This window comes from Lacerta agilis, chromosome 3 (assembly GCF_009819535.1).
Source record: "Lacerta agilis isolate rLacAgi1 chromosome 3, rLacAgi1.pri, whole genome shotgun sequence".
Lineage (NCBI taxonomy): Eukaryota > Metazoa > Chordata > Lepidosauria > Squamata > Lacertidae > Lacerta > Lacerta agilis.
The window spans coordinates 79,551,433-79,572,852 of NC_046314.1; the positions used below are offsets into that span (position 1 = coordinate 79,551,433).

The 21,420-nt window shown below is 41.1% G+C and overlaps 1 protein-coding gene across 1 annotated transcript; it reads right to left on the reverse strand.

Moving 5' to 3' along the window:
• Nucleotides 1-2,644: 2,644 nt before the first annotated feature.
• On the reverse strand, nt 2,645-14,709 carry LOC117044632 (interferon-induced, double-stranded RNA-activated protein kinase-like). Its single transcript, XM_033145440.1, has 11 exons — nt 14,621-14,709; nt 11,954-12,050; nt 10,462-10,496; nt 9,995-10,066; nt 9,318-9,437; nt 8,932-9,060; nt 7,505-7,685; nt 6,554-6,688; nt 5,452-5,550; nt 3,688-3,750; nt 2,645-3,600 (listed from the first exon to the last, which is right to left on the reverse strand). The coding sequence occupies exons 1-11, from the start codon at nt 14,707-14,709 to the stop codon at nt 3,493-3,495; spliced, it is 1,128 nt and encodes a 375-aa protein (XP_033001331.1). The 3' UTR covers nt 2,645-3,492.
• Nucleotides 14,710-21,420: the final 6,711 nt, after the last annotated feature.

Here is a 21,420-nt window from a genome sequence, read left to right on the forward strand (position 1 = left end):
TAATAATAATAATAATAATAATAATTTATTATTTATACCCCGCCCATCTGGCCGGGTCTCCCCAGCCACTCTGGGCGGCCTCCAACAAATATCAAAATACAATACAGAGTCACAAATTAAAAACTTCCCTAAACAGGGCTGCCTTTAGGTGTTTTCTGAATGTCAGGTAGTTGTTTATTCCCTTAACTTCTGACGGGAGGGCGTTCCACAGACTCTTATTAACAGTTGTATATATAGAACACATTTTTTTTAAATTTTTGCATTAAGCAGTCACAGTGTAGCACCCATAACTGGCTGCATTTGGCATTTTCATTACTAATTGTGCACAGGGCTAGATTTTACCAAGATTTGCACCCAAGAGGTGCCTCGGTTGAAGTTCATGGCCAAGATGCGCTTGAAGGGTAAGCAAACTCCATGCAGGCTAGTTCTAAGGGAAGCATTGCTGGCGAGATGTTTCCTACATACGTGTATGCCATGTAGCTTCTAAAAGAAGTGGGGACTTTTTAATGCACATGATTTATTAGGAAAGAGAAAGCAGCTATGGAACAGTAACATAAGCCATGCATACACAATAAAAACATTACAATTTCCCAAGATGTGAGAAATACATGCTTCGGTTGAAAAATTATATTGTAAAATGTGCTTCTCAATACTTTACCAGTGATTTAAAAACAAATTTAATATTCACTACAAAGTTCCATGAAAGAATTCAAGTTAACAATTTAGAATAGATTACGTTTCATCCAGAATCCTGTATGAATATTCTCCTCTAGTGTTGGATGATGGAACCGAAAAGCAGTTCCCTGTGAACTAGGTGCAATGGAATTTCTCAGGAGTGAGTTGACACAGCTGCAGCTTTTATGGTATAAAAAACTCATCAAATCCTAGCTGTTAGAAACATCCCTTTGCAATGAATTATTCACAGCACAAGCTACACAGATTTCACCATTCAAGTTATTTTCACATGGCTTGTAAAATCCAAATCAAGAGGCTATGAAAGCTTTGGACTGTTGCCTGGATGCACTTGTGGACTGGATGTGGTCAATAAAGTGTACATGAACCATGGCAAGACCGCGGCTCTTTGGAAGGGTGATTCCCACGTTTGGGAAGTCACTAGTTCTGGATGGGGTTGCATGTAGCTTGGGGATACTCCTGGATACATCTTTGTCACCGGAGATTCAAGCATCCTTTGTGGCTAGGAGTGCCTTTTACCAGCTTCATGTGGTTCACAAACTATGGCTATTCATGTACAGGAATAGCCTGACTACTGTAGCCCATGTGTTGGTAACCTCAAGGCTGGATTACTGTAATGCTGCTCTTTGTGGGGCTGACCTTGGGTTTGGTTCAGAAGCTCCAGCTGGGGCTCTGCTTGAGAACGCATTGTTAAACAACTGTACTGGCTTCCCATTACTGCTCGGGATTCTTGTGTGTTTACAAAATCCTGAACATCGGTCCAGGGCACCTCAGGGATTGCTTGGAACACTCTTATCCCAGCTCAATCACTTAGATCACCTGCAGGAGCATCTTTGGTTGTTCCCCAAGTTGGTGAGGCTCATTTGACAAGAAACCCCTTAGTCATCAGCCCAATCCTTTGGAATACCCTGCCAACTTTTAAACGCCTGCTGAAAAATGTTTCTGTTCCTCTCAGCCTATGAAGGCATTTAACAAGACATCCACCCACAATGGTTAGTTGATGTCTGTTTAACTTTTTATTGTATTATTATTTTTTGCTGTAAGCCACTTTGATATAGTGTGGTTCCTCAGTTTAAGAACAATTTGGTTTGCAAACTCCGCAAAACCGGAAAGAGTGTCTTGGTTTGAGAACTTTACCTCGGTCTAAGAATGGAAACCTAACTCTGGAAGGGCACCGGCGGCAGGAGGCCTCATTAGGGAAAGCGTGTCTCCATTTAAGAACAGTTTTGGTTTAAGAACGGACTTCTGGAACGGATTAAGTTCGTAAACTGAGGTACCCTCCCCCCCCTCTCTGTGTGTATGTGTGTAATGATGCAGTGGTATACAAATAATTTTTATGAATACAATCTATCCCGAATCATCATCATCATCATTATTTAAGTTCTGATTTCGATACCTTCCATTTTTTTCTAGGCTGTATTGCAGGAAAGGAATTAAGTATGACAGACAAACAGGTTTCCCTTTGTCATCCTTATGCTTGAAAGCCTAGGCTGGGAAAACATCACCTGACACCTTCAAGACTTGCTGCTCATCAGAGTAGACAATATTGATGAACCAAGGGGCCAAATGAGTATAAGGCAGCTTCCTATGTCTTACCAAACTGCAGCTAGGTTTTTAACACAGGCTTCCAAGCAGAGAGAGCTCCAAAACCCTGATTACTTCAAAAGCCTCATATTATGTCACTCTCATTATTTTCCTTTACTATTTATTACTAGTAATTGTTAAATGCATATGATGACCCATCAATAAAATAGGTGGAATTTTGTAAACAAACACTAAATCTTGCAGATAAAAAGTAAAGGAACTCTCCTGGCAGAAACCAAATAAAACAATTTGCAGCTCAGCTGAAAACCAGACCGTTGTTTTTTTTAAAACAAATATATATATATATACACCACTTGATTGTAAGAAAACCTCTAAGCAGTTTACCAAAAAATAAAAAATAAAATAAAACACTTTAAAATTCTCAATAAAAAGCACAGGTATTTAAAAATTGAAAAGTTGATTAAAATAACCCATTCCTAAAAAGAGAGAAAGCACATGCGGCTTCTACGTATCTCCCTAAACAAATGTGTTTTAAGCAGATGCCCCAAAGAATGTGATGAAAGCACCTGCCTGATGTCAACAGGCAGGGAGTTTCAAAGTGAAGGTGCCGCTGCAGTAAAGATTGATGTCTTATAAGTATTATGTGGCACCTGTAACAGTGCCGGTTAATGCAGATCGAAGCATTCTTGAAAGGCGATCTTTCCCCTAAGAGTAACACCTTGAACCTGGCCTGGTAGCAAATGGACAGCCAGTGCAGTTCTTTGAGCAAAGCTGTTCTGTGCAGAGGATCTTTTCTTGTGCACTAACAGCATATTGCGAATCAAGTTCAGGGGAAGCCCCCCAGAGTGCACTGCAGTAATCTAACCTTGAAGTCACCAATGCCTGAACCACTTGTGGTCAAGTTCTCTCAGTCCACGAATGACCATATCTGTCACAGCTTGTAAAATGGGGTTTTAGCTACTGAAGCTGAGCCTCACATGAGAGAGCAGGAGAGTTTTTTACAGACAACCACACATACAATGCACAGGTGTCTAGTTCTGGCTTCAGAGAAATTTTGCCTCCCCAAGAGCACCCTCCAGCTCCCCTCAAAGGCCACAGCGGAACATATAGGAACAGGCAATCCAGATTAAAATTTCCCAAGCAGTTGGTGGATCCATGTGCCACAGTTTTGATTCAGATGAGATTTTCAACATTAGCAACAGCAAAAGGAACCTTTAGACCAAAATTCTGCAGTTGTGTTTGGCCAGGTATTAGTTAACAAGTGTGTGGGCTATACTGCTTTTTCCTTAAAAAACGCAAAATGTCAGATGCCGATGGTCTCTGAGACGGCTCTTTTGAAAGGAGTTTCTTAATTAGGGATGCCTGCAAACAAAGGAGAGATTGTTATTCATTTGAAATTACAACAAGCATGGAAAAGACAACCTATAAAAATGTTTTGCCACAGTATACCTCTATTGGAAACTCCTTTGTAAATGGTTCTGGAAATTTGCCTTCTTTTATGTTCTTGAATATCTGAAAAACAATACGCAGTGTATTCAACTGTCACTTAAGAATACCTCGTGTGACGCTATTTTGACTGGCAAAGTTCAAAGCTGCCATTTTGACACAAACAGCTGCCCAACTTCCCAAACATGGAAAACTGAATTCCTTCCACATTTGTATGTAGGATAAAGGAACAGGAGTTGAGTGTGCATACACACTTCATTCTTCTTGCATGGAATGGAACATCCACTACCATGTAGTAATATAACTGATGCCAAAGAGGTTAAAGACTATTTCCAAAATGTAGCCTGGGTTCTTTTGGCAACAGGGACTCACAGCACTTACCGCAAACAGTATTTGAAGGTTCTGCATTTTATTACCCTGTTCTCCCTACAAACAAACAATGCCCCAAATTTCAAGGCAGTTGTAATAAAATTTGTAGCAGTGACACATGAAGGAGGCAACTCATGATTCAGTTGGGGTTCAACACATCTGGAATACTAAAACAGTTGAAGAACTTCCTAATGATTTAAGAGCCCTGAAAAAACCCTGATGTTTAGTGTCCAAAGACTTAAACATCCTTGTTCCACTTGTTTTGAAAACTATTGCTATTTCACTGTTACTTAGCTTAGTTTTAATAGAGAGAGAGAGAGAGCGCGCAAATTACTTTGAGATGTGTGAACTTATAAATAAAAAGCAGTATATAAAGGACTTAAATCAGGCTTCCTCAAACTCGGCCCTCCAGATGTTTTTGGCCTACAACTCCCATGATCCCTAGCTAGCAGGACCAATGGAGCACTGGCAGACTCTCAACGTCCTATGTCTCAATTCCATTTTCCAATTTAGTAAAACAACATTGCTTAAGGAACTGTTTGAAGGAAGGGGAGAATGGCTGGTTTGCATTTCCCATTCCTCAACAGGAGGAAAGGTTGGTACTGGGAGCTTAATAAATTTGGATTGAGGTTCCTTTTGCAAAAAGGCAAATGCCTCAGAAGCAGCCTCTTGAATTTCTGGAAGCAAACCTTTCCTTGAGCAGGTCAAGTTGGTGGCAATTCCTGAAAAGTTTTGGGTTTCTTTAGAAAGCAGTACTGGTTTTTTTTAAAATATAATTTGCTTGTCTTGCTAAAAACCGTGATGTTTGATGGGCTGGGGTGTAGTGGAGATTCTTGGTCTCAAATTGGGAAGGGGGAGGCAATGCATCTGCAACCCACTGCCTTTCACCCCCCTGCACAACAAGCTCTATCTGGCCTGCTGTCTCATGGTGTGTATCTGCGAGAGTGAGTGACAAGAGCAGCAGCAAGAAAGACAAGAGCAAAGCAACTTTTTGGCGACCTAGAATAGAAATGTACCATTTATACAAGCTGCATTTGTATCACGCAAAACAACTGCCAGCCTCAGTCTAAGGCAACAAACCTGCTTCCTGCGTGCTCTGTGCTAAGTGGATGGGGGAGGCAGTGGCCAGTTGGTTGTTCTCCCCAACAAAACTTCCCCTGTCCCCCTAAAAACTCTGCTGCTATTCCCCAGACTATGAAGGAAGGAGCGCCAAGAGGTCAGCTTTTCTAGACCACTGTCCATTAGCAAGAATGCATAGGCACATGAACATGCCCCTTCATCCTTCTGTCCTGCCCCTTTCATCCACTCCAACTGTTTGGAGCCCCAGTTGTGCATACATATTTTCTATACATTTCTGAGAAAAAAATATGTGACATTAAAAAAACTTTTCAGATTTACCTTGTGTTTCTCATGATCAGTTTGGAATGTGTAAAGCATTTCAAATAAAATTAATCCTAACGGAAAGATATCCACTTCCTTTCCGTAAGTGTTCCCCTCCTGTAGACAATGCAAACAAGAACACATTAGGTCATAAGAACATACTCTAACAGGAACTTCTCATAGAGCTTAATCATACAGGCCTTATGCACTTCAAAGCACATTTTGGCATATTATACTGAAAACTGAGTACAGGATCAAGGCAGTTGGTTCTTTCCCAAATCCTCACTCAGTCATTAAGCTAACAGAATGACTTGGAGATGGCCACTCCCTCTCAGTCTAACCTAACTTAGAGGGGTTGTTGTTGTAATAATGGGGTGGTGGTGATGATAAATGAATGAATGAATGAATGAATGTTTATTTGCATCAGCCATCAGCCATAGCAAAAGAACAACAATACGATACAAAAAGAATAGAAATAAAAAGTCAATTATATAAAATACATTTTAGGGTTTTGAATCAGTACAGTGGTACCTTAGGTTACATACTCTTCAGGTTACATATGCTGCTAACCCAGAAATAACGCTTCAGGTTAAGAACTTTGCTTCAGGATAAGAACAGAAATTGTGCTCTGGCAGCGCAGCAGCAGCGGGAGGTCCCATTAGCTAAAGTGGTGCTTCGGTTAAGAACAGTTTCAGGTTAAGAACGGACCTCCAGAATGAATTAAGTTCTTAACCCGAGGTACCACTGTAGTCAAATAGTGGATCTTATTCTGATTGCCCCAGCTAAAAACCTTGCAACCTTTGCTGTCACCTGCTCATCTTGATCTGCCAAGAGAAAGGACACTGTGGCAGTGGTTGGGCGACCCGGAATGGACAATAAAAGAGGGGTGGTAATCTCATTCCTCAAGTCATTATAAATAGCGTAAGCCAGAAGGGCATGCGCCACCGATTCGGTACTGCCATCTCCACAGGGGCATAAGCGTTTTTCGTGGGGGTGGTGATGATGATAATGATGGTGGTGACCACTATGAGTGTGTACTTGTGTACCCAGAACAAATTTACAACTGCCCTGGGAGAAAAGTGTCACTGCATACACATGGATCAAATATTAAAAGTATTACCTGTTCAGGAGCCATGTATTGTGGTGTTCCTCTCTTTTCTGTCCGCTGTAATGAAAGGTCATCTACACCTGTGGTTACCAGCCCAAAATCACCGATTTTTATTTTATTGTCTCTAGACATTAATATATTTATTGGCTGGGGGGGATAGAGAGAGAGAAACAAAAAACAAAATATTCAGATGTAAAAGTCATTCAGGGACATGAGTGGTGCTGTGGGTTAAATCACAGAGCCTAGGGCTTGCCGATCAGAAGGTCGGCGGTTAGAATTCCTGCGTCGGGGTGAGCTTCCGTTGCTCAGTCCCTGCTCCTAGCAGTTAGAAAGCACGCAGTCCAAGTAGATAAATAGGTACCGCTCCGGCAGGAAGGAAAACGGTGTTTCTGTGCACTGCTCTGGTTTGCCAGAAGTGGCTTAGTCATGCTAGCCACATGACCCAGAAGCTGTACGCCGGCTCCCTCAGCCAGTAAAGCAAGATGAGCACTGTAACCCCCGACTCATCCGCGACTGGACCTAACGATCAGGGGTCCCTTTACCTTTACCTTTAAAAGTCATTAAGCTCTGGATAAGTCACCATAGTCTACTCAACAGTTATCCCACAGAGTCTGAACCACCTCAGCTTATTTGCTTTTTAAAAAAAAATCTCTGCTTTTCAAGTACCCCTCCGGATGAAAACATCCACCTTGTACTCAAAGTATATTCCAGATTAAGCCCCACCCCCCCAATACAACTGAAATAATAAAATAAAATAAATGCATCAATTTATTTGGGATTGAAGAAGTGAAATCGTTTAAGATACTTTTTTTCTCCTGTGTTCTCCTTTATATGTACCCTCTCCCAAACACCTATGATAAGACTAGCTGAACTTTTCAGTAAGAATATTCCTAGCTAGCAGCTTCTGTTCATATTTCCATTTTATCATTCACACCCGATATTGAAATTGTCTCATCTGCATACCTTGAGATCTCGATGAATTAAGTTTTTAGAATGAATATATGCTACCCCTTCCACTATTTGCTGGAATTTAATTTTGACATCTTCACGATAGCTCTCCTTTGCATTTTCCTTACTAATCCAATTTTTAAGGGTTCCCTCTTCACAATATTCCATCACTATGAAAAGGCAGTCGGCTTCCACCCTGCAAAAAAATAAAACAGATGACTGATCCAAGCACCTTGATCACATCCTCGAGCTTTACTAACTCATCCAGCACAACAAGACTAAACAGTGCTCTGTAACTCTTTAGATTTGCCTGCTGTAACAGCAGAGTCATGATCCCAGTGGGTGCAAGCAATTTTATCCTCAAAACACTTTGCAAACAAGTCAGAGACAGCTACCATCAGTTTTGCCACCAGACTATAAGAGCCAGACTATAAGAGGCCCTGCACTACCCGGCAAAGCTATGCTGGATGACACAATGAGGATGCAAAATGGAAGCAGCAAAGCAGGGTGGATAAAAATTAATGATTAATTTTTTAAAAAATCAGATTTTTAAATTTTATTTTAATCGGGTTTTTAAAATAAAATGCTTTTGAAGGAAAAATATTTCTAAAAATAGTTTTTTATTTAAGTTACATTATAGTCCAAAGGCTATTCATCAGGAAATAAGGATTTGTTTTAAGTTTTTCACGTTTGCTCAAACTCAGTCTAAGTTGTTGTTTTTTTGTTTGTTTTTTTAATTGTTTAGCTGGTAAAATGTACACCTAGCCACTGAGGTCACTGAGCCAGAGTTGGATCCTAGCACCTTCATATTTCTTTATGGAAATTGGTTCTGGGACCAAGAGAATTTACCTACAGCTACAACTGTTCTTAAGAGTTAGGCAGTGAGCTGACAAGCAAAATATAATATAATATAATATAATATAATATAATATAATATAATATAATATAATATAATATAATATAATATAATATAATATAATATAATATAATATATAAATTAAAACATGCCAGTTCCTAAAGTGAAGCCACTGCCAAAATGCTGTTTATTATTTATTTCTTTAATTTGTCTCTAATTTTTTTTTTTAAAGGCCTCTAAGGGTCTTAGGGCAATAACATTCAACAATGCAAAATTTAGAATATGAACCCAATAAAAATGATCACCCACAAAAATAATAAACTTCAGCTAGTGGGAGGCAGTGGAGGAGAAAGCGAGTTGCCAGCCTTTGAGTGCTAAGCACCGGCCTGACAGCCAGCTGGCTCTAAGGCACTTCTGAACCCTATGCAAGTGATTCTGCCAGGTGGGCAAGATAACCCAATTATCAACATGTGATGTCACAAAGCTGATCTGGCCCATAAAGCCAAAATCTTATCCATCCCTGGTTTACACAAAAAACGACGATACATGGCACCTTAGAGAGGTTCTGAATACGCAGTGGAATTACCTCTGTTCACTATCACTATCCTCTGGCGATAGGATATTATCTTTCCCGATCCAACAATTATAATATCGAACAATATATTCATGATCAAGGTTTGCTAAGGCTTGTACTTCCTTTTCTGATTCTTCTCCTCTGGTTTGGGGAGGGGGAAGGGGGTCAGAAGGGGAAAAGAGTATTGTTAAAAATGTATGCAAAACAAACCCTAAATACATGCATTTAACCTGTGTGCATTCAGCTTTATGTGTGCTGCAAATTGAAATAAAAAATAAAAAGGGGGCAGGCAAAAGAGACTTTGGCAATGCCACCCACCATTGGATGCAATGCATTTTGACTATATGCGATTTTGGTTTTACATGTTATACCCAGAACGTAACACAAAGATAACTTACAGATGAAGCTTGACTCGTTTGACAGCTAATAATTGACGATCAATTAAATGTTTTGCCTTGAAAACGGTTCCATATCCACCAGATTTAATTTTCTGTATATCTTCAAAATCTTCCAGAAACCTGGTTCCAAAAATGAAGGCAAGTCTTAAGTGTTAAATGTCAAAATCCTTGAAAAGTGTTACAATGGCAATATAGCCACAACAATTATTAATTTAATGATGAAATAAAGGCACACAGCCAAGGTATCCAAGCAGACTAGGAGTGGGTATATTTGCTGTCATTCATGGAATGCACAAGGCAGCTATCAGTAATCAATAGTATAAAAAAAACAACCTAACACACAATATTAAAAACAACCACACACCACCACCATAGCTCACACAGAGAGAACAGCCACTCAATAAAACTACCAGCTTGTTAAAGGAGATCAGCTGTTGTAATTTGATCAGACCTTTTCACAACAGCAAATGGAAAGGTCTGTGTGAACTCGGACATGGACCAATGTTGTGTTAAAATCACCAGCTACCACTAACACGGACACAACTAGTTACATTTTTGTCAGTACTTCACAAACCATCTTTCCATGTAGTCTCAATTCAATTCAAACTTCAAAGGTATAAAAGGCGAAACTTATTAAAAATAAATAAATCAGCAGGACTTTTGAAGGCTACCCTTACTTTTCATTGATGGTGTACTTGCTTTGCTTTTGATTCAGCTTTGAAAAGTTCGGTGCCAGTGGCGTCTCTCTTCTTAGGAAATAAAAAAAAGTGGAAATGAAACTTTGTAACACTTAAGCACATCTGTAAGTTGTTGTTGTTCAGTCGTTCAGTCGTGTCCGACTCTTCGTGACCCCATGGACCAGAGTACGCCAGGCACGCCTATCCTTCACTGCCTCTCGCAGTTTGGCCAAACTCATGTTAGTAGCTTCAAGAACACTGTCCAACCATCTCATCCTCTGTCGTCCCCTTCTCCTTGTGCCCTCCATCTTTCCCAACATCAGGGTCTTTTCTAGGGATTCTTCTCTTCTCAAGCAAATGGGTACTTACATCTGTAAGTACCCATTTGCTTTGAGGTGTTAAACCATTTCCCCTAACCAATAAATCAACTGAATGAAGGGCATCCATTTCAAAAGATGAATACATACTTTTTAGGTCTCACAGCAGGACTTTTGGGACTTGCCTATGGCAAAATCAAGAAGAAACAATTAATGTTGAAGTTCTACCACAGTGCCAAATGCTTAAAACTTTAAAAAGACCACTCAAAATCAGAATGCAGTTATTGTCAGACATTAGAGTTCAAAAACAGGACCACTGCAGGTCATGAAAAGGTTTCCTGTTTCCTGAACCATACGAGGTCCTGGTTAGGCGGATGCTCCTCCTGGTTGGAACTCCACAGTCCTCAATTCAAATTTCCCTGATCTGAGGTGTTAAACAACCCAGGAAAATCAACCCCGTGCCACTAGCTGCTTTATAGCTTCTGCACTTTGCCCCTTAGCTAGGGATGTAGAAGTTCATTTGATCCATTTCTTGTAATGGACTGACTTGACCTGATGCTCCTGAATTTGAATGGAACAAAATACCCATTTGGATTACACACTTCTCCACCCTTTCGATGAAGTTTCGGTGTACAAAAATTGCACACGAGAATACCTATTTTATGCAAAAGATGTGTAGAAAATGCTATTTTAGAGGGGAATGGGGGCAATAGCATTGGAAAAACCATGTGTTTTACATTAAAAGTGTGCATTAAGGCAGACCATAGAAATACAGACTTTTTGTGTTATTCTTTTAAAAATTTCACACAAAGTGGAACCAAACAGACTACACTTGAGGGCCAGTAAACTGAAACTGGGGAAGGGCTGTAGCTGAGTGGCAGAGCATCATGCTTGGCAAGTGGAAGGTCCCAGATTCCACCTCCAGGTAGGACTGGGAACATCCCATCTGAAACCCTGGAGGGTTGCTGCCAGTCAATGTGCACAGCACTGAGCAAGATGGACCACTGGTCTAACTCATTATAAGGCAGGGGTCAGCAAACTTTTTCAGCAGGGGGCCGGTCCACTGTCCCTCAGACCTTGTGGTGGGCCGGACTGTATTTTGAAAAAAAATATGAACAAATTCCTATGCCCCACAAATAACCCAGAGATGCATTTTAAATAAAAGCACACATTCTACTCATGTAAAAACACCAGGCAGGCCCCACAAATAACCCAGAGATGCATTTTAAATAAAAGGACACATTCTACTCATGTAAAAACATGCTGATTCCCGGACCGTCCGCGGGCCGGATTTAGAAGGCGATTGGGCCGCACCTGGCCCCCGGGCCTTAGCTTGGGGACCCCTGTTATAAGGCATATTCTGATATTCCAATGGAATGGAATGAGCCCATCCCCTGATCATCACTGAGGGAAACAAGACTGTTGCCTGCCAGTTTTCCTTCTGTCTATTTCCTTGGTGTGCCACCTTAGGAGCCATTTGGCAGAAAGGCAGTATACTGTACTTAAAATTACATCAGACTGACCAATGTATTTCAATTCAGTACTGACCTATAAGAAATTATAGCGGGATTAATATTTTAGCACACACAAACAAGAACAAGTAGTTAATACTGTAATGGCAATAGAAAATAAGTTTTCATACCAGAGATGATGGAGGAGCTTCATTGAGCTGTATGGCATCAAGCTGATTAGCAAGTTTGTCAGCTGCATGGTTATAACTGGAATCACGATCTGTACCACTACAGAAATATTTTAAATGAATGTCAGCATTATGTGTTTAATTATCTGCCATTTATAGAGTGCTATCTTGAAGTGAAGTTTAGGGTGGGGAGGTAGCTCAGTTTTTTTTGTTTTGGTAAAGTATAAAAGCATTCCACCAAATAAAATATAGGCACATTTCTTGCATCAAAACCAGAAAGCATGCCCATTATGATGCCTGTGACCATAGCCTATTTACTTAAGCCTGCTCAACTATGCAAGCGAGACAAAGCATATGAAAAAACAAACCACAGTGTAACTTAGCATTAAAAAAGTATTTTCATTAAGGCCTCGGTTGTGCCCAGGCTCTCCTAGGTTATGTTTTTAGTTCACGTTTTTGGAAAAACTTGCTCTTTCACATTCAAAATCTCCTCTGCCTTAGGAGTGGGGACTGCTTTTCCATCTGAGGGCCGCATTCCCTACTGGGCAACCTTTGGAGGGCCACATGCCCATGGCCCGCAGCACCAGAGACAGAAGTTGGCAGATCAAGGAATGCAAATGTTACCTTGGTACAGGAAGCTAGTTTCTACCCACACATACATGCACCTCCATATCTTGCATCCAGACTAGTACAAGGCATCACCAGAGTTCAATGGTGTATTCCAGCCAGGCAGAAACACTGGGGGGGGGGGTGAAGCTGGGCCAATGTGGGATGTGGCCTGGGGAGATTTCCAAGAAGCCTGGAGGGGTGCATTTGATCCCCATGCCTGCTCTAGGTCATGCAAATAACCCAGGTCTTTCCTAATCTCGAACAACCAGAAATCCACTTCAGGGGCCATAAATGCTCTGAAGTCAAGAGAAGTCTGTTTGTATACTAGTGCAGGTCTTGCTAACTGGCCTTTGGGATCCTCTCCAGATGACACCCCTCACTAGCTCTGCTCCCAGTTCTTTTGCTTAGCTGAAATGTATCCTTGAACTACAGGAATCCTCATTTACCTGGACGCAAACCTTTTCATATGCTCCTCCTAATCCTTCCAAAAAGATGACAGAAACTGTAGACTAGATAAAGTCTGCAGACTCTCTCCTCAAGCACCATTTATTTCTCCACTTTTAAATTGCCAATGAAATGGTTCCTTACTTTGAATATATACCGGACCTCAGGAAAACTGCACTATCCGATTTGTTGGAAGCAACGTCCACAGCTTCTTGAGCAGACCTGAAATACAAGTTTCCAAACAGCAGATTTGAATTCTTTCAGTGTTTTCCTTCCTTTTGGTTTTAATTTATAACCAAAGGAAGAAAGGAACAAAAACAATTTAAGTAAAGAATAAATGATAAGAGTAAAACCAATTCTCAATGGTTGTCAAGTACACTTCAATACCTTTTAAGTTTCTATTTTAATAGTTTGGGTTATAAAGTTAATTAATTATTTTCCTTCACATCTGCATATCCTGTGGGGAAAACCATAGAGAGGATGAGGAGAGCATTCGCTTTACAGGGATAGATCATTTTCAGCAGATTGGTTTTCATAATTTCCATTATTCCTAAGGCTGATGAGCATACTGCCTGTCTTTTAGATTTCCATGCGATATCAATATATGACATATGATACAAAAACAATTTGGTTTGCCTGTTGTTGTTGTTCAGTCGTTCAGTCGTGTCCGACTTTTCATGACCCCATAGACCAGAGCACGCCAGGCACCCTATCCTCCACTGCCTCTCGCAGTTTGGCCAAACTCATGCCAGTCACTTCAAGAACACTGTCCAACCATCTCATCCTCTGTCGTCCCCTTCTCCTTGTGCCCTCCATCTTTCCCAACATCAGGGTCTTTTCCAAGGAGTCTTCTCTTCTCATGAGGTGGCCAAAGTACTGGAGCCTCAACTTCAGGATCTGTCCTTCTAGTGAGCACTCAGGGCTGATTTCTGTAAGAATGGATAGGTTTGATCTTCTTGCAGTCCATGGGACTCTCAAGAGTCTCCTCCAGCACCATAATTCAAAAGCATCAATTCTTTGGCGATCAGCCTTCTTCCCTAGCTTCCCTTTTATGTCCTATAAGGCTCCATTCACCAACCTTGTCCTCTCTATATGTTTTAGAGTACAATGCCCATCAACCCTGACAATCAGCCATGCTGCCTTGGGAGCCAGGGTCCAAAAACATCTGGAGAGCCACAAGTAAGCCATCCTACTAAATTAGATGCTGTTTTAAGCAGCTGTCAACAGTGCAGCTTCTAAGGATAGTTTGCTAACCTATCTGCAAGAGAGGGAAAACAAAGCAAAACAACACAGAAAATGCACTACTTTCTCCCACCCTTATAATTGGGATGGGAAACAAAAGCCTGGTCCTATGTTATGCTTTATCTCTTGAGTTGGAAAATCTTAGTGGACCAAGAAACTGAGGCGGTTAAGGAAGTGTTTCAATAGTACACAAGTAACTGGGCAGGACTTTACACAGGTGTGGGAAAAGGCTATCCAAGAAAACTGATCCTTTAATTTAGTTGCCATACCAATATTCCTGCCCTGTTTACTTTTTGCATAAAACACATCTGGAGGGCAGTGTGAATTTCTTCACTCCTCCCTGTCCCCACTTCCCAACATTCTTCATCCACTTACACAGGATTATGAGGTGGGCCAACAAAACCAAGATCCTTATAGTCCAATCGCAAATGGTTTCTCTGACAATACTCGTTAAGTTTCGCCATGTACATTCTTGGATTTCCTGTATCTTTCACTATCTCCCTCGCATTTTGCTTGCCTTCTCTCCCCCGCTATATGTAAGGCTTCATTGGACAGCCACTTTGCTTTCTTGCATTTCTTTTTCATTGGGATGGTTTTCGTTGCTGCTTCCTGTATAATGTTACGAGCCTCCATCCACAGTTCTTCAGGCACGCTATCCACCAAATCTAAATCCTTAAACCTGTTCTTCACTTCAACTGTGTATTCAAAAGGAATTTGATTTAGATTGTATCTTACTGGCCCAGTGGTTTTTCCTACTTTCTTCAGTTTAAGATGGAATTTTGCTATTAGAAGCTGAGGATCTGAGCCACAGTCAGCTCCAGGTCTTGTTTTTGCTGAGTGTATAGAGCTTCTCCATCTTTGGCTGCAGAAAATATAATCAATCTGATTTCGATGTTGCCCATCTGGTGATGTCCATGTGTAGAGTCGTCTCTTGTGTTGTTGGAAAAGAGTGTTTGTGATGATCAGCTTGTTCTCTTGACAGAACTCTATTATCCTTTGCCCTGCTTCATTTTGAACTCCAAGGCCAAACTTGCCAGTTGTTCCTTTTATCTCTTGACTCCCTACTTTAGCATTCCAATCCCCTATAATGAGAAGAACATCCTTCTTTGGTGTCATTTCTATAAGGTGTTGTAAGTCTTCACAGAATTGGTCAATTTCAGTTTCTTCAGCACCGGTAGTTGGTGCATAAACTTGGATTACTGTGATGTTAAAAGGTCTGCCTTGGATTCGTATCAAGATCATTCTATCATTTTTGAAATTGCAACCCAGTACAGCTTTCGCCACTCTTTTGTTGACTATGAGGGCCACTCCATTTCTTTTACGGGATTCCTGCCCACAGTAGTAGATATGATAGTCATCTGAACTGAATTCGCCCATTCCCGTCCATTTTAGTTCATTGATGCCTAGGATGTCAATGTTTATTCTTGCCATCTCGTTTTTGGTCACATCCAGCTTACCAAGGTTCATGGTTCTTACATTCCAGGTTCCTATGCAATACTTTTCTTTACACTGAAAAGAATCCAATTAAGAACTCTGGCCAGAAGTTTTAACCAAACAACATACGTTTACTCGTAAGTAAAACCAAATGTAATGTCAATTCTGTAAAGAATTACAGTCTTAAATCAAAATAGTTTCATATTGGAAATTTTCTTTAAGAGTCTTCTAGAAATAGATGTCAGAGCTTCTCCGATGCGTGTCAGATGTAAACCAGGGAGACCAGGACAGGGCCCCATTTCGGCATGGATGCCTTCTTCAGCTTATTTTATATAATAGAATTGTACGAAATGTATATGGTGTCTATTTCTTTGATTCCTAAGAGGATATAGCGTCTTAGAAGAAGTTTTCCTGTTTTCTGGCGTTAAGACTGTAATTCTTTACAGAATTGACATTACATTTGGTTTTACTTACGAGTAAACGTATGTTGTTTGGTTAAAACTTCTGGCCAGAGTTCTTAATTGGATTCTTTTCAGTGTATTTGGCAATAAGAACTCCAACCTCTTTTACGAATACTTTTCTTTACAGCATTGGACTTTCCTTTCGCTTCCAGGCATATCCGCAACTGAGCGACCTTTCGGCTTTGGCCCAGCCGCTTCATCAGCTCTGAATCTACTTGTACTTGTCCTCTGCTCTTCCCCAGTAGCATGTTGGACGCCTTCCGACCTGAGGGGCTCATCTTCCAGCGTCATATCTTTTATATGCCTGTTGTCTTTGTCCATGGAATTTTCTTGGCAGGGATACTGGAGTGGCTTGCCAGTTCTTCCTCCAGGTGGATCACGTTTGATCCAAACTCTCCACCATGACCTGTCCATAGCTTCCCTGAGCAATTCAAGCCCCTTCGCCACAAAAAGGCAGTGATCCATGAAGGGGTCCTGTGGCTTATTTAACTCAAAAAATTATTTTAATAATTCTTTTGCTTTTAACACTTTTTCATCATTCAGTATTCTCTCATTTAATCTCCATCTTCTGTTTTCTCTCTTTCTGTTCTCCAGCTCCAATGTTATCGGATTATGGTCTGAAATTGTCCAGGGTTGGATATTTGCTTTTTTAATTTTATTTACTAAATTAATGGAGATCCAAAATGCATCTATCCTTCCCGATGAATTTCTAGCCTCTGAATGATGTGTATTGTTTTTCTATTGGATTCCTATGTCTCCAAATGTCAATTAAATTTAGGATATCTACCATTTGAAAGAACGTGTGTGGCAATCTTCCTTTCTTAGTTTTTCTTTTTGTCCTATCCATTTCTAATGATGGCACCCCATTCAAGTCCCCCATAAGTATAATTTCTTCATTAAGATATTCTAGCAATCTTTCTTCCACTTGTTTATAAAAAATTGTTTTATTTCCATTGGGTGCATATAATCCTACTACTATTACCTGTTGTGTTCCCTTTGTTATCCTGACTCCTAAGATCCTCCCTTCATCATCTACATATATTACTATTCCCTTCTTTTTCTTTTTATCCAATGCTATGAATTCTTGTCCTAACCTTTTATTTATTAATATTCTCCTATGCCTTTTTGCCACATGTGTCTTTTGTAAACATCTTACATCCCACTTTAGCACATATTCAACCTTGTTCCTCTTAACCTTATCATTCAACCCATTAATATTCCAGGATATGATTTTCAGCTCCATTTGAGAATTTTTTATTTTATTTTATTAGTTATTTAAATGTGTGAGTGGTAGTGTACTTACCGTATATTCCGGCGTATAAGACGACTGGGCATATAAGACGTCGCCCAACTTTTCCAGTTAAAATGTAGAGTTAGTGATATACTCACCGTATAAGACAGCCCCTCTTACAACGCACACCAAATAAAAATTTGAAAAACATCAGATTTGATTTGATCCTCAGACTGCACGTGAAATCACCCTCTTCAGCAGGCCTTAAGCCTAGGGAAGCTCCAAGATTCCTTTATGAAGCACGTGCAGGCGGTGGAAGGGCTTCAGAGTGGACCAGTGGGTCTCCCTCCTCCTCCTCCCTCTCTCCCTGTGTGTTGTTGTGAGTTGCATTTTCCCCCCTCCCCCCTCCCTGTGTGTTGTTGTTTTTTCCCCCTCCCCTCCCTCCTCCCTCCCTGTATGTTGGTGTGTGTTGCGTTTCCCCCCTCCCCTCCTCCTCCCTCCCTGTGTGTTGTTGTGAGTTGCGTTTTTTCCATTCCCCTCCCTCCTCCTCCCTCCCTGTGTGTTGGCGTGTGTTGCGTTTTCCCCCCTCCCCTCCTCCTCCTCCTCCCTTCCTGTGTGTTGGTGTGAGTTGCGTTCCCCCCCCCCTCACCTCAGCTTTTTTGTAGATCAGCAGGAGCACGTTTGTGGGGCTTTTCTGGTGTTTTTTTCCCTTCCCCGCCAGCCCAGCGCCCAAGCGGCTCAGCCTTTTTTGTAGACCAGCAGGAGCACGTGTGGGGCTTTGCTGCTGTTCTTTCCCCTCCCCGCCGGCCGAGCGCCCAAGCAGCTCGGCCTTTTATGGAAAACCACCACCTCTCTGACACACCTCCTCTCTATTCCTTTTTATGTTTTTGCAAAAAAAAAATCATACTTCTTCCGATCTGATGGAATTCTTTTTGTCTTTGTATTTAAAGGTGATTCCCTCAGGGAATTCCCATCTGTATTTTACTGATTTTTTTGTTAATGCTTCAGTCAGTTCTTTGTAATTTTGTCTCTTTTTCAGGATCTGTTTGTGGAGTTCCCTAAAAATCCTCACATTTTTATTGTCCACAATCAACTTTGTTTGTCTTCTCTTAATGAGGATTTTATCTTTTAGTAATCTGGAATTAAGAAAAACCAGACAGTCCCCTGGTCCTTTAAACGTCTTGTTGCTTTCGTACCTTATTCTGAAGATTTTATCAATGTCCATCCACAGCGCCTCCTGTTGCACATCCAGCCAGGCTTGCGTTAGCTTTTGTTCTATGTTCTCATCTTGCGATTCCGGTAAACCTCTGAAGCGCAAAATCATCTCTTTTTGGTTCATCACAAGCAGAGCAATCTGGTCCAGCGAATTTTCTTGCAGCTCCTTCAGATCTTTGATTTTTTCGTTTACTGATTCTTGTGTCTTCCTTATTTCCTTGCATTCATTCATTAACTTTTTCAAAATATCTTCTTGTTTGCTGATTATGGTCTTAAGGTCTTGCACTGCTTTATCTGTTTCCTTGTGTTTCTTTGTTAAATCCTTAATTTGTTCTGAGAGTTCTTTGACCACCTTCACATTTTGTTCCATTTTGATGTCCATTGCATCTAATTTCTCATTTGAACTCTTGCCCACTGCATCTAATTTCTCATTTAAACGCTTGTCCATTTTAATTATCATCTCTTTTAAATCAGCCATCGGGTCCATTTCTGCTATTGATCGTCTTCTTGCTTGTAAGCCAGCTGTCGCTGTTATTGTGGTCTGTCCATTTCTCTGGCTCATATTGATTTAAGAACGTCTTAGTTTCCTTAAAATGTAAAAATAATAAAAAAGGTTCCTTAAACTTATGTGTTTGACTTTATATCCTTATGTCCTTATGTTGACTTCTTTGCTTTATGAACTGAATCTATTGTGCTGTGTTATCAATGGGAATCCCTGTGGGAACACCATTCAAAATTTCAATTCATTTCAACCTTATACAACCAAATCACTTCCCCCCCCTCTACAATTTCTTGCTTATCAGTTAGGATCACCCTGTTGTTATACTACTTCCTCCTCCTCTCTATACCACCTTAATCAGCACACTATATTTTTAATATATTCCCCCTTTACACACCTTAACTTAATACTTATTAAACTCTTCTCCTGTTATTTTATTCCCCCCCCCCAGATGGCGCACATATCCTATTCTTCTCTGTGGAGTTCAATTTTTCCCCTTTAGATGGCGCTCTTATCTTAAATTATTAAACCAGTCTCTCCCTCTTTCTCTTTCTCCACTTTCTCTTTGTCTTCTCTACCAGTTTCTTCTCATGCGGTGCTAAGTCTGCAACTGTCCTCCATTTTCTGTTGTTTCCTCCTTTGTCTATCTCTGTCTTTTGCTCTCCGTCTACCCGTTTTTGTGCTCTCTAGCTCTTCCCTTTTTTCACTTCCACCGCTCCCCGCTCAGCCGTTCTGAATCTTTCCGGACGCCTCGTTCTCACTCGCTCTCTCCTTCCCCCTTCTGCGCTCCCACGGCGTCCTGCTCTTCCCTCAGTGTCTTTCTTTCCCTTCCATTATCGCTCTATTCGACCCCCTTCTACTGGCTGTTGTCGGCACCTCTCCTGTTTCAGTTCTTAAAATATTCCTCTCCTTTTTTTCCTCCCTCCTTGCCGACTGGATGTTAGCTTATTCCTGTTTTGCCATCAACGAACAGGGTTTTATAAATGCATGACTTGTATCAATCAACGTACAGTGAGTCTCTCTCTTTTCTTCTTATACTTTAAATTCTGATTTTAATAAAAATATTTCCAGCCCTCCTTCCTGTTATAATTCTTTCCCCCCCCCTTGTTCCTTTAAAAACAGCGATTGTGCTGGGATCGCTCTACAGAACATCTATATGTCTGTTTTAATGGCTGAGGAGGGGTTGTGGTAGAGAGAAGGGTCGGCTGCAGTTCAAGGAAAAGGGATTTCCAGCCTCTGTTTGGGCTCAGGCCCCATTTCAAAATAAAAGCAAAGGAAGCCCTTGCAGGCAAGCCCCCCCCCATGTATTGCGTGGGTCTCCCTTTCCCCCCAACTTGTGCGATTAATCTTAGGCACTACCGCCGAGATCTTGTTCTCTACTTTAATGGCTATGGAAGCAAGGAGGAAGGAAGCAAGTGTTAAAAACAACAGTAACAGGGAAAGCCAATACAGCTCTACTCAAAAGTAAGCCCCATTAACAGCAGTGGGACTTGCTCCCAGGTAAGGATTGCAGCCTAAAGAACCTAGGGTGCTTTTTAAAAAAGGTGTGTTTTAATATACTGTCATTATCATTATGTTTTATTTTTAAGCTTCAAGTGATTTTTTTCCTTTGAAAACTCTTCTGACTTTTGCATCTAAAACAGAAGTTACATACACCCAAGGCTGTATTCAGAGCTTAGTCATCCGAAAGCAGAGAATTTGATTCTAAAAGAATAGTGTGGCTTGAGAGCATTAACCCCCCCCCCCCCAAAAAAACACCACCACCTTGAAGGATTGTATTTGCTATTTTCAATACTATTCTTGGAATGAATGATTCCCTGGCTCCCAGTGGCTCAGAAGGGCAGGGAAACCTGGTATATACCAGCCCCACAAGTCAGCCTTCAGGTGTTGTTCAGCTGCAACTCCCATCATCCCTGACTACTGATACTAGTAGCTAGGGACGATGGGAGTTGTGGTGCAACATCTGGGGATTCAAGTTTGAGAAAGGCACTGTCAGGTTTTCTGGGCATCTTAGAGTTAATAATGCAAGAGGCGTTCTGATCCTGGGAGTTTAGCCTTGCCCACTGTAATACGGGCACTTTTCCTTTGTCTAGAACAGTGTTTTTCAACCACTGTTCCGCGGCACACTAGTGTGCCGCGAGATGTTGCCTGGTGTGCCGTGGGAAAAATTGAAAAATTACTTCATATATAGTCCAGTGGTGGCGAACCTATGGCACGCGTGCCAGATTTGGCACACAGAGCCCTCACTGCTGGCACGCGCACCATCGGCCCACCCGCGCCGCTGTTGCCGCTTTCTCCCCAGGCTTGCGTCCACTGCCGAAGCCCTGAACTTTTT

Bases quoted from the DNA above. Each gene is read 5' to 3' on its own strand.
- LOC117044632 (XM_033145440.1), bottom strand. From the start codon at position 14,709: ATGGCGAAACTTAACGAGTATTGTCAGAGAAACCATTTGCGATTGGAC. The intron at 5,551-6,553 runs GTAATACTTTTA...CATTGTCTACAG, and splicing joins AATACATGGCTCCTGAACAG to GAGGGGAACACTTACGGAAA. The intron at 3,751-5,451 runs GTAAATCTGAAA...ATTGTTTTTCAG, and splicing joins CTGATCATGAGAAACACAAG to ATATTCAAGAACATAAAAGA.